Here is a 13672-nt window from a genome sequence, read left to right as displayed (position 1 = left end):
GACAATTAAGTATATATATATAAGAATAAAGTGTCACTTTCATACCGTTAGGGTATACTTTGAACCATATAAAAGAATTTGTTATTAAATATGAACTTAAATGACGTTAATTAAATAGTATTTGGTCAGTATTTTTTGTTTCAAATGCTCCATTCGTTCAAAAAACTTGACAAAATAAGAATATATTTCGATGTATAAATAAGACACAGAATTGAAATGACTGATACTGGTTTGGTGGGAAAAGAACATCAAACACAACATAAGTTCAAATTATTTACTTGTTTCTGATATAAAAATAACATACAACTTGATATAAATACCCGTCCAACTTAAACCCCACAACAAATAGCCCTCATGTGGGCTTCATACTCTACAAAACCTAGGCCTGGCACCATGCAATAAACAGATAAATTTCATTTCGAAGACTTTGCTCAAATTTGAAATTTACTGAAAATGTCTTAAGTTATTTTTTTCATATATTTTTAGTTTTCAGCTGTCTTCATCGCTCTTCATAATAGATTCCTATAGAATATCATTTTATGAGAATGGCAGGTGTTCAGGAGACAATAATTCAATTTTGTGGAAATCATTTTTTCATCATTTTTATGTGTCTGTTGAAAAGTGATATCAATTGAGTAAAATCCAGACTTTTGAGGATTAAACTTGTCTGAGATTTTGTTTTAAAATGGTGCCAGGCCTATTCCATAACTTATATCTCTCCTTTCTCTTTTTGGACGCTCAAATACACGGTACAAAACACATTTCTGACCAGCAAAAATGTCCGTGTTAAAATGTATGTTTACTAGGGAAATTGGTTCAAATTGAAGGTGCGATGATATCTTATCATGGACATTGTTAACGAGTTGATATGAAAAATACAAATATTTTTTAAAATATGTACCCCCAATTGACTTTTGTTAAATGATAAAGTTTTATAGTGTTTAAAACCATTCATAAAGAAAACATATTTTAAAGGAAATTCTCTTGTTGGTCCCAATTCTTGCTTCACAAAGCTCTGAATGTTCTGAATGACAGGAAAGATCAATAGTGAATATCATGTAATTGTTTACATGAAAGTAATCAATGTTCAATAAAATACAGGAGTGCTACTAATTGTAACTAGTGATTAATGCGATATTGTCCCTATTACAACAATATGTTATCAAATTCCCCCAATGATTTTCAAAACTCGTGAGTTATAATTGTGGCAAAAACCCAAGATATTAAAATTTCCAGGAGAGTACCATAAACGTCATAACCGACATGTCATGGGATTATTGCGCAAATCGTTTTTCTGGTGAAATTTTAACTGTGACATCTGGATTTCATTGAAAGATAATTCAATCCAAAGACAAAATGCTAAACACCAAAACAATGGTACTTAATTAGGCGCGATCAAATATCAGCTCAGAATTGATGATGGTGAATTGATATTGAATTGATGTTGAATAATGTAGCACAATGATGAATTATAGTGCATTCACAATTTACTGCTTTGTTAAAGACGTGCAGAAAATAAATGCGGTATCTTGGAAAGATGTGAATTGTAACACATGATTGGTGCACTGTCTGATAAAATAAAGATCATCAAAAAATCTCAAAAATTACAAAAGTGTGTGATTTAAAGATTCAAACTGCTGAAACGTCGTGGTTAAAATTTTCAGAAAAACACAATCAAAGGCATTGTTGTACCACAATTTCAGCAGTTGTTGATTTCATTGCTGATATTTATGGAATAAAATTGGAATGGTAATAGAAAATGCCTTATCAGCAACCCATTCAGATATGACTTTACTCAACCACATTGTTGTCGACATGTACAGTCGTCTGCCTTTGTAAGCGTATTTTGATTACGTCATTACTTTTTGTGATAATGTGACGTCATTGCTTTGTGACAAATGGCATACTATTTAAAAAGTACTAACAACAGTAAAAATTATTCAATGAGTATACAATTACTGTATACACAAAATGTCTGTATGAAATCTATATGAAAAATTTCATATGTAACCTTCATGCAAATTAACATATATTTTACGCCTCAAAAATATTTGTTTTATTATCTATATTATTTATTTACCGATAAATTTAAAACACTCGTTTGATTTCCAACCAATCCTCAATTATGGACTGTTTACAGCACTAAGATAAGTGTATGGTTTACAACATTGATCAAATGTACAGATTCCTTATACAAATAGCACCTTCACAATGATCATATGCATTTATAATGCTTAAAAAGTTACAATATTGTAACAAAAACTGTCATATATAGTTATCATTACATCATAGATAACAGTATAAACTACAACCAAAAAACCATTAAACAGTGTCTGCCAAACCTTAGACAAAGCTTGCAAAATATTTCTTCAGTCATACACATAATTTGCAATATCTAATTGTTACATACTTTGAATTATACATTCGAGTACCATACTCATTTCGCTCGTTTCAAAAAAAACCTTTTTTAAAAAAAAGTAGTAATTTCATAAAAATTGTCAATAGCGTGAGGCGTTTCGCTCGTTTTAATTTTTTTTTATAAAAACGTAGTTGTTTTAGACGAAATGCCAGTAGCGTGATTCAATAATTAAAAATGGGACCTGTATGAATATCTGATTATTATCGATGGTACTACAGGACGAAAGGCCTAGTTGATTATAACCCGGATCCATGTCATGTATTGATTTTAGTTATTATTATCCAAAGAAAAAAACAACAACCCGATAAACCAGTAGAGACCATATCAACACCAGACTCGTAAACAGTAATTATTACCACACAAATTGTGCATATAATGAACCCTAATTTTCCCATCAAATTATAATGTAATCAATATGCAATTAAAAAGGGCTTCCAAACACAAATAGTCCAAAAATAGCCACGGATTGGTAAAAATAGATTGCAAGCTCATGGATTTCGGTGAAGAGGTTATGACCAGCTGTATCGAATAACTTTCAAATTAAATAGTCATCTATCTTGTGGCTATTACGATGACAAAGTCTGCATGTTCTGATTCAATTATACCGGCAATGCGGAATTTTAAATAATTTTGGAATCGCGTTTAAAGAGATTCAATTTACCTCTTATTGTGTGGTCTATAAATTCAGTTTTTTCCTTTTTTTGAAGAAATTTCCTTTAGCGGTTTTCTACATAGTAGTGTCATGGTACAGATATTGATGACATCATTGCAAAATTACGTTGTTTTACTTAAGTAACGTACTACAACCACCGAAAAACAAAATCTAAGCCATCAAAATAAGTGACAAAAATTATGCACGGAATGCCTTAAAAATTTCAATACATTACAATATTAACATGTGTTTACTACGTTTGCATATTGCATAATCATATAAAATCACAATATTCAATAACATATTTTCCATAGACAATATTCAAAATCTGATTTGTTGAACAAATTTAAAACTCGATACAATGGGCGTTACAGCGATTAGATTAATTGTGATTGTCATTTTATAATTTAATGTTCTCATAACGTACAAATTGAAAAATGATAACACGTGTTTACAACACTACAATCGATGAAAGGATGGTTTATATTGATTGCAATCACATTGATTTCGGCAAAGGACTGATACACATAGAAATACTAGATTACAATGTACTGTATCATAAAGCTATATTCTGTATAGATCTTCTAAATATAAAATTCCATATGTTATGAATTATCAATATCCTGTATACATTTAAAAAAAAATCCATAAACATTGATTAAAGCATACATTTTAGCATGAAACCGATTTAATGATGCAGTAGACTAATTATTTTGTATTAACATATACACTGCCCTCCAAAAGTTCTGTTACATTTGTAAAAAATTTGCTGATAATTTACTTCAAAGAAAACTCTCGAAAAAGCAATTAATGACTTAGAGAAGATAAATAAGTTGATAAATAATCTATATACTGATGTCTGTATTAAAAGGTTTACCTATTTCTGTACTTTTTGTATATTTGTAAAACTGCACGTGTAACAGAACTTTTGGAGGGTAGTGTATGTTTTCACCAATTGACTGATATTGATTACTAAGGATAAAGTTTTGATTATCTAAATTTCATATCCAGTTTAAAAACAGTCATTATAACCCTAATGTTGTCCATAAATTACGTATACCGATTCCTCTTTCAGCCGCAGACACACTCAGACCTAAAACCTGAATGAATTAAATTTGCTTCACGGCCGTACACATATGGTTAGGTCTGCCAGAATAGAAAATGCGACAATACGAAAGTGTGGCTATACACATTCACACTTTGGTAAATTTGATCATCGGAATATCTCGCCCGGCCATTGATCGCCTAAATAAATGTAAATCGAGCACACTTGCAGATAAAATGGTTTTAAATTGAATAGTTTGAAGTTTTCCAGTACATATATAACATGTTTATCACTTTATCTAAGCCCAGGATTCACAAGCCACATTTAATTCTTTTAGAAGATAAATAAGTCTGCGAGGATCCTTGTTTTAAATTCGTGTATAAAAACCATTTTACTGTTCTACTCTGAAAGGATACATTAGTTATATCTACCAAATTAAACATACGCGTTTGGATACAGCAACAAATCGAATCTACTTCATTATGAACAATGCTTAACATAAACTAGTGTTTATGTGTCAATTTAGCACAAACTGCGTTATTTTTCCGATACCATTTGTCCTGTATACAAGACATTTCCATAAACATATCATACATACATTTGTCGTTTTAGGACATTATCATACCTAAATATCTACCATAATGGCTATTTCACGGGAATTTGAACTTTTATATACTTTTCCCTCTCATTCTAAACGCCCATATCATCCCAATACACCAGCAGTACCGACAAAACCAGTCTCCTACTTTCAATATAATTCCATTTAGTCTTGGCAATGCTTTTGAAAACGACTGTATATACCTTGAAATGTACTTCTTAGTGAGCCCAGGGGAGTGCGAAAATGTAAAATGGCGTTTATGGATCTTTCTCGTAGTCCTTTCTTCAACACTCACTCTAACACAGATGGAATTGAGTTAAGAGGTCAAAACTTTACGACGATGTGAACATGAAACAGCGTTGTTAAACAAATTTATGTAAGAATGATCCAATTTTGTTTTTGATTGGTATAAAATTTACTTCATCAATCCACAAAGGAAATATGACATTACCGTTTGTAACGTCGCTTCTGATTGACTGATACAACGGCGTAATGATTCATAGAAAATTAGTCCCTCAAAAATTTTAAATGTTGAAGATGTGTTTTTATTGACGACTGAAAATATAATGATTTATTAGAATAGATATTTTATGTTATGATACACAAAAAGAATATGCAAAACATAAAAACACATTTTAGTTAATCCTTAATTATCTTACACATACGAGAGCGGATGTAACAAATTCAAAATGGCGTGAAGAGTTGTTTTACGTTCCACATAAGGTTTAAATAATTTATTCGAAAAACTATCACTCACATTACTAATATATATTTTCCTAGCATAAAACCAAATATAAAATTCTACTTCTCAGACCAGTTTTGCCAATTCAATGTGATTGCAATCTGAAATAATGCTTACTGTGAAAAAAAATACACAATTAATGCCATATATGTGTACAACGTCAAAACTTCGTAAAAATAAAAATAATCAAATATCTGATATTAAAAAATCTTTCGACATCATTAAAAAGTACCGTAGTTCAATTCTACCAGTCAGTTGACATAAAACTCTGACAAACTACATCAATTATTGATAAAACGTGGTAATTCAACGGATGTTTTATGACTGTCGGGGAAATCATTATTGATAGGGGCAATTTCTGGACAATATTGATCAACGCACGGCGGCCACATTGTTTCTGCTATACTTGATAGATCAACGAACTTTTCGGTTGAATTCTGTTATCTGTTATATGCATCAAAATAATAGGTTATGCTTACACAACGCACGTATTTTGTCCGGCAACTATAAAAACTGATCCTATTACTTAACTGATTACCTGTAGACAGACTGGATTGTATGTTGCTATGGTAACCTGCTATACAGCACTAACAAATCTAGTCCAAATATCCCTTTTATTATCGTACCCATTGTTCTGCTTCATTAAGCCTGATCACATGGAAATGTAGGTCATCGATTTTGCTATATCGGGGTTTTATTTTCATTAATATTAATGCAATCATCCAATTTCAGCCACGACGATTAAGCAGGAACCAACGTACACTAACAATACTGAGGAGTGCTTTTGCTATAGGGGATCTCACCTGCCATAGGAAAGTGAACTACATTGTTATCAATTATATAGAAAATTGCTTTCTACAAAACCATTTGTTTTGAATTATTATATGATTCACTGTAATATCTAGTAATAGTAATATGATGTATACAATGTCAGAGCACTTATATATGTTTCATATTGATATGATTTTGATTTGATCCTTTTTGGTGCAATTTCAAGAGCATGAGGTTCGAATTTGTATGTTCTAAAAAAACTTAAGTTTATCTATAAGGAGAAAATGACTGACAGCTTCAGCTAATCTGAACCTTTCGGTCTACCTTGTTGATGATACATTCCGTTATGGCGTCTAGATCATGTTGTTGAAATACAACACTGCCACGTGACGATAGCCAATGTAATTTGCCTCGTCCTTCCGCAGGCGTATTAATATAAAATCTGTCCATTTTATAGCGCTAATCATCATTAAATTTACCCAGCGTGGTTTTAACTGTCGATGCAACTATTGTTTTTGTACCGACAGGAATCAATATTCGCACCTTGTTTAACTCTCAATATTACACAATATTGAAATATAATTCACAAAAAAACATGAACATGAGATTTGTAATTACCGAGATTACATAAGTATGTAATTCCTTTTCTACAGTTTAAAGAAAAATACCTTTTCATTATTATAATGGTTTTTTAAGAAAGAAAAAAGAAACTCCATAACAGGAATGTATTTTTTTCATTAAAATATTGATTTTTAGAAAAAAAAAGTTTCTCTGTCTTCCAAAAAACAGCCAAGCAAGACATGTGCTAAGTCACATGATAGAAAATTAAAGATAAAACGTACCGGTTCCCCCGACTTCCTTTTCGTTTGGATGAATGTCCCTAAAATCAATATATATTGGTACCAGTCTGGAGTGTGTATCGCAATCTGTCAGTCCGTGATGGGAAAGGCCATTGCGTACAAACATTTTAGAGAATCTGCTAAAATGTAAAGATAGGAATGCCTTTATCGACTTAGTATTCTTAAGAGAGAATATGAAACAGTTTAAAATCTATTACGTTTTTCAAATGTATTAAACTGTAGGTGACTGCTATTGTCTTATTGTACCTTGAAGGGACATACAATAATAATATGTAGCATAAAAGTCACGGAATTCTGCCTAACATAGATTTAAAGTATTTTTAAGGATATATTTACATTCAAGAAAGTCACGTTAAGATATTAGTATTGAATTAACCATGTAAACCAAATAGAAAGCGCTCTGAATGAAAATTAATTATTTAATCAGTACACAATTTTAATAACGTGGGAAAGAAATAAGGGGGGAATTATTCCAAACACAATCAGATAAAGTTCTGTCCGTGACAGTATTAGTCGGTTTAATAAAACTATCCTTCTAACAGTTAAATCATTTAAGAACAGCACCCCATGTGTATTGCATGTGTGAATGTCTGTAGATTCTGAGAGGCTGTGAGATATTTATGTTGTGTCTCCTTGTGATAGTGGAGCACTTTTTATAGTGCTATTTAACTGGAGAATACAAATAAAGACATAGACGAGCACACCCCACTATGTGACATTTTACAGAAAACGGACTAAGAATTAATATAGAAACAATACGTTACTTTTTCCATAGTATCCTTGTTATCAATGGCAAGGTCAACTTAGAAACACGCTGGTAAGATATATAAATATCGTTTACATATTGTTTACAGAAAAAGACGTTGAGATATATCACAGAAATTACATTATATAGGGTCGATCACGTTATAGCTAACGAGGGAATTGTGTGCAATATGATTTCTGCTAATATTATGTATAAGGCGGAATCAGTCAAGGACAGGCCTGGTAATTTCATAATACTCCATCGGGGATATGAGGTCATTTATTTTGATTAGATAGGACTCGGGTTATTGTGGGACAACCGGGGAAATTACATAGCTCCGATTGTTAAGGTGGATATTTTCCGGATTAATCGTTGTACCTTACCTATTCACCATTGTAACGGCAGAATTATGATAAGTTTCTATAAGATAGCGTTAGAGTGTATTAACGAACATTAGGAAAAAACTTATTGGATATTATTGTTTTAGAAAGAATAAGTATTAAAGTACTTGCATCGTCTGGAAATGTATCGATCTTGTTATAAAAGGTTTTCTGTAAATATCATTTTTATAAAGATATATAACACACTAACACACTATGTAACACTAATTTTGAAAAAAAAATCGTCGTATGATGTCTAGTGGTGTAGATAGATAACAGAAGTGAGATCAACCGCAATTAAAAATTGATCAAGTCAATGCAGAAGACACAATCACTAATGCTTGAAGGATTTGAAAATCTTTGGTAAAATTTCTAATTTCCATTTTGGAAATACAGATTCATCTATTAAATCTATTAAAAGTTGCGATATTGCAAGATATTTAATAATAGACAACTTCTAAAGATACAAATAGCTCGCTACTCATTATCTTTAAAGCAATACACATTAGCTGGGAATTTAATTTTATACACAAAATGTAATCAGTTCCATCCTAAATTTAGTAATTCAAATACCACCTGATTGATTAAATTGAAATCCACAAATTAAGCGAATTACAGTGATTGTTAAATCATAGCGTATCTAGATGCCTACTGTATGTAATTCAATCTATTAACGAACTCGTCTAGGCTATGGGGAAATATTTTAACTGAATAGTAGTTAAAACGTTCTGCAAGAGCTAATTATGACAAAGAATCCAGCTTGTCTTTCAACCGAATTAAAACACAGCGTGTGTTTGTGTAAGCTTCAATCAATAACTGTGTACTCGATGCTGTTCGCTTGATTGGATAGAATTTACTTGTAATTGACGTTCAGTTTGATTACAGGAACATGATATTTAATTACCCTTGGTGCCTTCTTTGCTTGAAACATACAATACGCATCAAAGTTTACTTATAAGAACGCGAAAATGCGCTGATCAATATTGTCAAAGAAATGTCAATGATAAATATCTTACGTTGCTTACTGATGTTTAAATGTACCAATGTGAAATCAAGCTTCTAAGAGGCTTGATACCAGATAATCTATTGAAATGTCATCTAGACTAATCCTCTTCAACCAAAAATGTTTACGTTGTTGTAAATAACAGAAAATTAAGGGAATGATCAAATGTTGATGACGTCATCACAAGCACCTGTTATGATGACAATAATTCGAACAAATATGATGTCACGATAAAACAATATAAAAATTGGTATGTTTAAAAACTTTCGTAAAAACAAATATCACAAAATGTCACATTTCATATTACAATAATCAAATATCGGACAAAAATACATGACTTCAAAACAACATATCAAATTCATTTAACAAAGTTGAGATCATGTTCAAATAAATAATTTACATGCAACAAAACAGAGATAATCAGACTACCTGGTCAAATGATGTCGTCGTATTATTCAGGCTCTCATAGAAGCAAGGCTTGGTACGTGAACCAGTGTCGTTAAAGTGGCGGACTTTTTTGGTGGTGGCGCCACTGTATTTCTCTCGTCTAGATCCGACTCTGTGCTGCTTTGTCGTATGATGCCCTCTTTGATAGCAGCACAGACACTCCCTCTCCGAGACTCCGAATAGTCCTCGCGTTCCCGCCTCAGGCGAAGAATGATCTTCAGTTGTTGACGAGCTAAGTTACTTCTAAACACATAAACAAACGGATTTATGGCACAACTTGACATAGCCAAAAGTATGGAGATGAGTTCAGCTATAGGGTATATTATACTTGGGTCACTGAGAACTGATTCTAGCACTATGATTATAAAGTATGGTACCCAACAAATGATGAAAGTTGACACAACTAGTAGGCTAGTTAGCGCCGTCTTCCACTCGTCCTTGTGCCAAGGAAGTGGCGCAATACGACTCGATGAACTCAGGCGCCGAGTTAAAATTGGCGCCGTACTCGAGCGCCGTCTACCGTCCCTTAATGGCGTCTGAGTTCCGTCATCTATATTGTTTGACGGCACTATACTATTTCTCCTAGTTCGTTCAAAATTGTTTTTCGCTGAACGAAATATGGCAATGTAGGAACCGACTAGGACAATGAGAGGCAGAATAAAAGTGACTACAACCAGATAAAGAGTGTAATATCGGGCAAACGGATCTTTATTCATCCAAAGTACCGTGCACGAAGCTTTGTCGGCTTGGTAAACATAACTGTTCCAGCCAAGTAAGGGCGGAAGTGACGCAATCACCGCACCACTCCAAACGGAAATGATCATTGCAATTGAACGCTTTGAAGTTACTCGCATAGTGTAATGTAACGGCATAGCAACTGCGCAGTACCTGTCAATTGAAATGGCTACCAGTGTAAGTGTGCTGGCTGCAAATGTTGTATTCATCAGAAATCCAGTACCACGACATACCGTATCTCCAAACACCCAATCCTTAGAAATGAGCGAGGCAAACATGAAGGGCATTACGAATAAGGTGTTGAGACAATTGCACACCGATAGATTCAATATAAAGCGATTTGAAATTGTTAGAAGTGCTGGACGTTTGATAAATATTACAAACACCAGCGCGTTTCCGGCTATACTAAATAAAAATATCACAAGTAGTGATATTGATGTAAGCACTAGTTTTAAAGTCCGAAATGTGTCTGTCATCCGACATCCGTCCAAGCCCGTAGAGGACAGACTGTCAGAGCCGTTACAACTGGAATTCTCCATCCTTCTTTACAAAGTAATTACAAATAAATAAATACTTTCTGTTTTTAGATCTTCGTACCGTTGGTCCAATCAATTTTTAAAACTTAAAAACGTCCCACAATACACAGTTTTTGGTTTTTTCAGTAGATAGTGTATATAATTGCAGTGTTGTTGTTTTCTGGTCCATTAAAAGAATCGTGTTGTTTTTACAAAGAAATACACTGTACGGGCACAATTATCCCACCGCTTACTGTGGGCACCACACCGGGAAATGACAGTCAATTTTCTTATTCATAGATCCCCAGATCAGCTGGTCGCGATATCTTACCTCCCGGTAGAACAAGGCGTTGATGAGTTGAGTTAATTTCCTGCCGAGGAGACTTCAGACGATACCTATACCGATGTGTCAGTGTGTCAATACTTCTCGCCTTTGGGCTTCACTGGGTCAGGTCTTGACCGAGGTAAAATGTCCTTAGTGGTCCCTTAACTCATTACAAGCGCGTGACATCCCTAACTGGAAATGATCAGGGTCGGGCAATCTCGTTCAGTTTCCTTGAGCTGTAATAATAGCCGGTCTATTGTTTCTAATGAGTACGGACACGCTGTCAGAACGCCTTCGTTACCTTACACGTCTATACGGCTCACAGAGTGTAATTTGGAATTACAGAGAATCCGAGTCCAAGCGATAGGACTGTCGAAATGTCAGCGTGGTATTCCTTAAGGAGAAAACATCCATATACGCGGTTCACTGTCGTAGACAACTAGTCGACCAACGACTGTTAAACTTCTTTTTTCCAAAAGCAAGCCAACCTTTTGAAGTAGTTGTAAAGTGAATTTTCAAATAAATCAATTGTTGCTAATAAAATGTACTTTTTTTACAAATTGAAATTTAAAATATATGAAATACACCGTTTTGTTTTACATTCACAATGTACCAATGAATGAAATCCACTTGTCTTGAGCGCAATGCTCGAATCCTCTTCCCATGCACTGTACATATTTGAACACTAAATGAAGCTCAATTGCAGCCGTTATCATCCAGCAGTGATCGAGCCGCCCATTCACGAAAACAGCCGCTCTGGTGCTACACTGTCTCAGTACTGGACCGTAGAGAGTGATCGTCAGTTTATCAGCTGTACTTTCGGTCGATGCTGGCAGTGTGCTTGTTTGCATTCGTCTGTTAGGTATTAGCTTCACTGCGTTATATAATGCCAGCGTAGTATCATGTGCTGGGCACGTCAAGCTGAGCGAAGTACGGCACTAGCGCGTGCTGGGCAACAGCAGTCTCGTGCATATGCACGGTTTCGTATCCTGCGTGTGGATGTGGTGATTCATCACTAGGCTGATGTGGCTGGATATGAGACGATACACACTTTTACAAATGACGGATTCAACTGCAGAATTTCCTACAACAGACATTGACATAGAATTAGGATTTGATTTAAATATATTTTATTTCAAAATGTGCAATGGGATTGGGCACAAGTTATACAACTTATATAAAGCCCGTTCCCAAAAATAATAAAACATTCAAATTACAGACAAGATGGCATTTACAAGAGAAGATATACATAATATATAAAGTTGTATTTGAGACAGAGAGAGAGGGAGAGAGTGAGGGAAGAACGAGAAAGAGAGAGGTGGGGGAGGGAGAGAGCTATTTTATAACCAGTATGCTTCTCAAGGTGTTAGTTTCAACTCGTAATATACTATTATTTTAAAATCTAAAATCTACCCCTCCGATAAAGATGACAGAAGTTCTAAACCATTTTTTTAGAATTAGGAATATTCGATCCTCAATATTCTTTTATATATATTAACCAAACATATAAATTTATAAAGGAGTTTTTTAATAGAATACATTCAAATGATTAATTATCAGTTTGCATGGGAACTAAATTACAAAACACAATCATATGCTGTTCACAGATCAACGCTTAAGATAATCTCACGCATTTATGCGGGCTTACATTACTGACGCCTGTCGTTAAAATGGCTATTTTAAACTTGACGAAACAATGCATTTATTTATTTTGCTTCTCACCAATCAAATTACTGACATATATACAGACATTTTATAATGCGTGCTATATACTAGAACAGCTACCATAAATCTCTATTGCCAAAAAGGGTGTGCTCGACTGCCTAGAAAGCTTTGCGATTTCCACGTGGCTTTATATATGAAAACTGTCTCTCTTTTTGGAATTCACATAGTGCTTTATATACATAACAATTGGTATTCACGTCTTTTCTGATTCTGTTTATTCAGAAGACAGACAATACTTCTATATAAGGGTCTACATTTTTACCAGACAGCACTGATCAATAAAATCTTCCTATAGGACTTTACTTTTCTTTGATCTGTTATTCGGGGTGAAATGACGGTTTATAACCAATTCAATTCCACTCTAACATATATCAATATCGCCCAGGTAGGTGATTAACAATCATTAATTATTTACGATGATTGGCCATAATGGTATCCGTTAATCCTCCGTTTGACCCGAGCAAAGGTCAAGATGCTGCCGGAATCGTGTCCCGACACAAGCCGGTCCCCGGTTTCTTAACTCGATAGAGTTTTTGTGCAATTATCTTTGGTTGTCATGCGATGAGAGACATTCGATCAATGGCAGAACCAGTATTCTCTTGATATCAAAACAACTTTATTATATTAGATCGAAACATACGGCACGCCTCTCCCTGTGTATTTAGCTAATAGAAGCATACGTGTGCGCCCCGCGTGTCGCCATCTTGACT

At 33.9% G+C, this 13672-nt stretch overlaps 1 protein-coding gene across 1 annotated transcript in view; it reads right to left on the bottom strand.

Annotated features, from left to right (window-relative positions):
• Positions 1-260: 260 nt before the first annotated feature.
• The window catches only part of LOC138331394 (G-protein coupled receptor 161-like), a 39617-nt gene continuing 26205 nt past the window's right edge, over positions 261-13672 (bottom strand). The window contains exon 2 of the mRNA XM_069278983.1: positions 261-12321. Coding sequence (XP_069135084.1) covers positions 9671-10936 — 1266 coding nt within the window. The 5' untranslated portion in view covers positions 10937-12321 and the 3' untranslated portion in view covers positions 261-9670. The remainder of the gene's footprint in view (positions 12322-13672) is intronic.

Source organism: Argopecten irradians, chromosome 9 (genome assembly GCF_041381155.1).
Source record: "Argopecten irradians isolate NY chromosome 9, Ai_NY, whole genome shotgun sequence".
In the NCBI taxonomy this organism is placed as follows: domain Eukaryota; kingdom Metazoa; phylum Mollusca; class Bivalvia; order Pectinida; family Pectinidae; genus Argopecten; species Argopecten irradians.
This window is presented reverse-complemented; position numbering and strand designations above follow the sequence as displayed.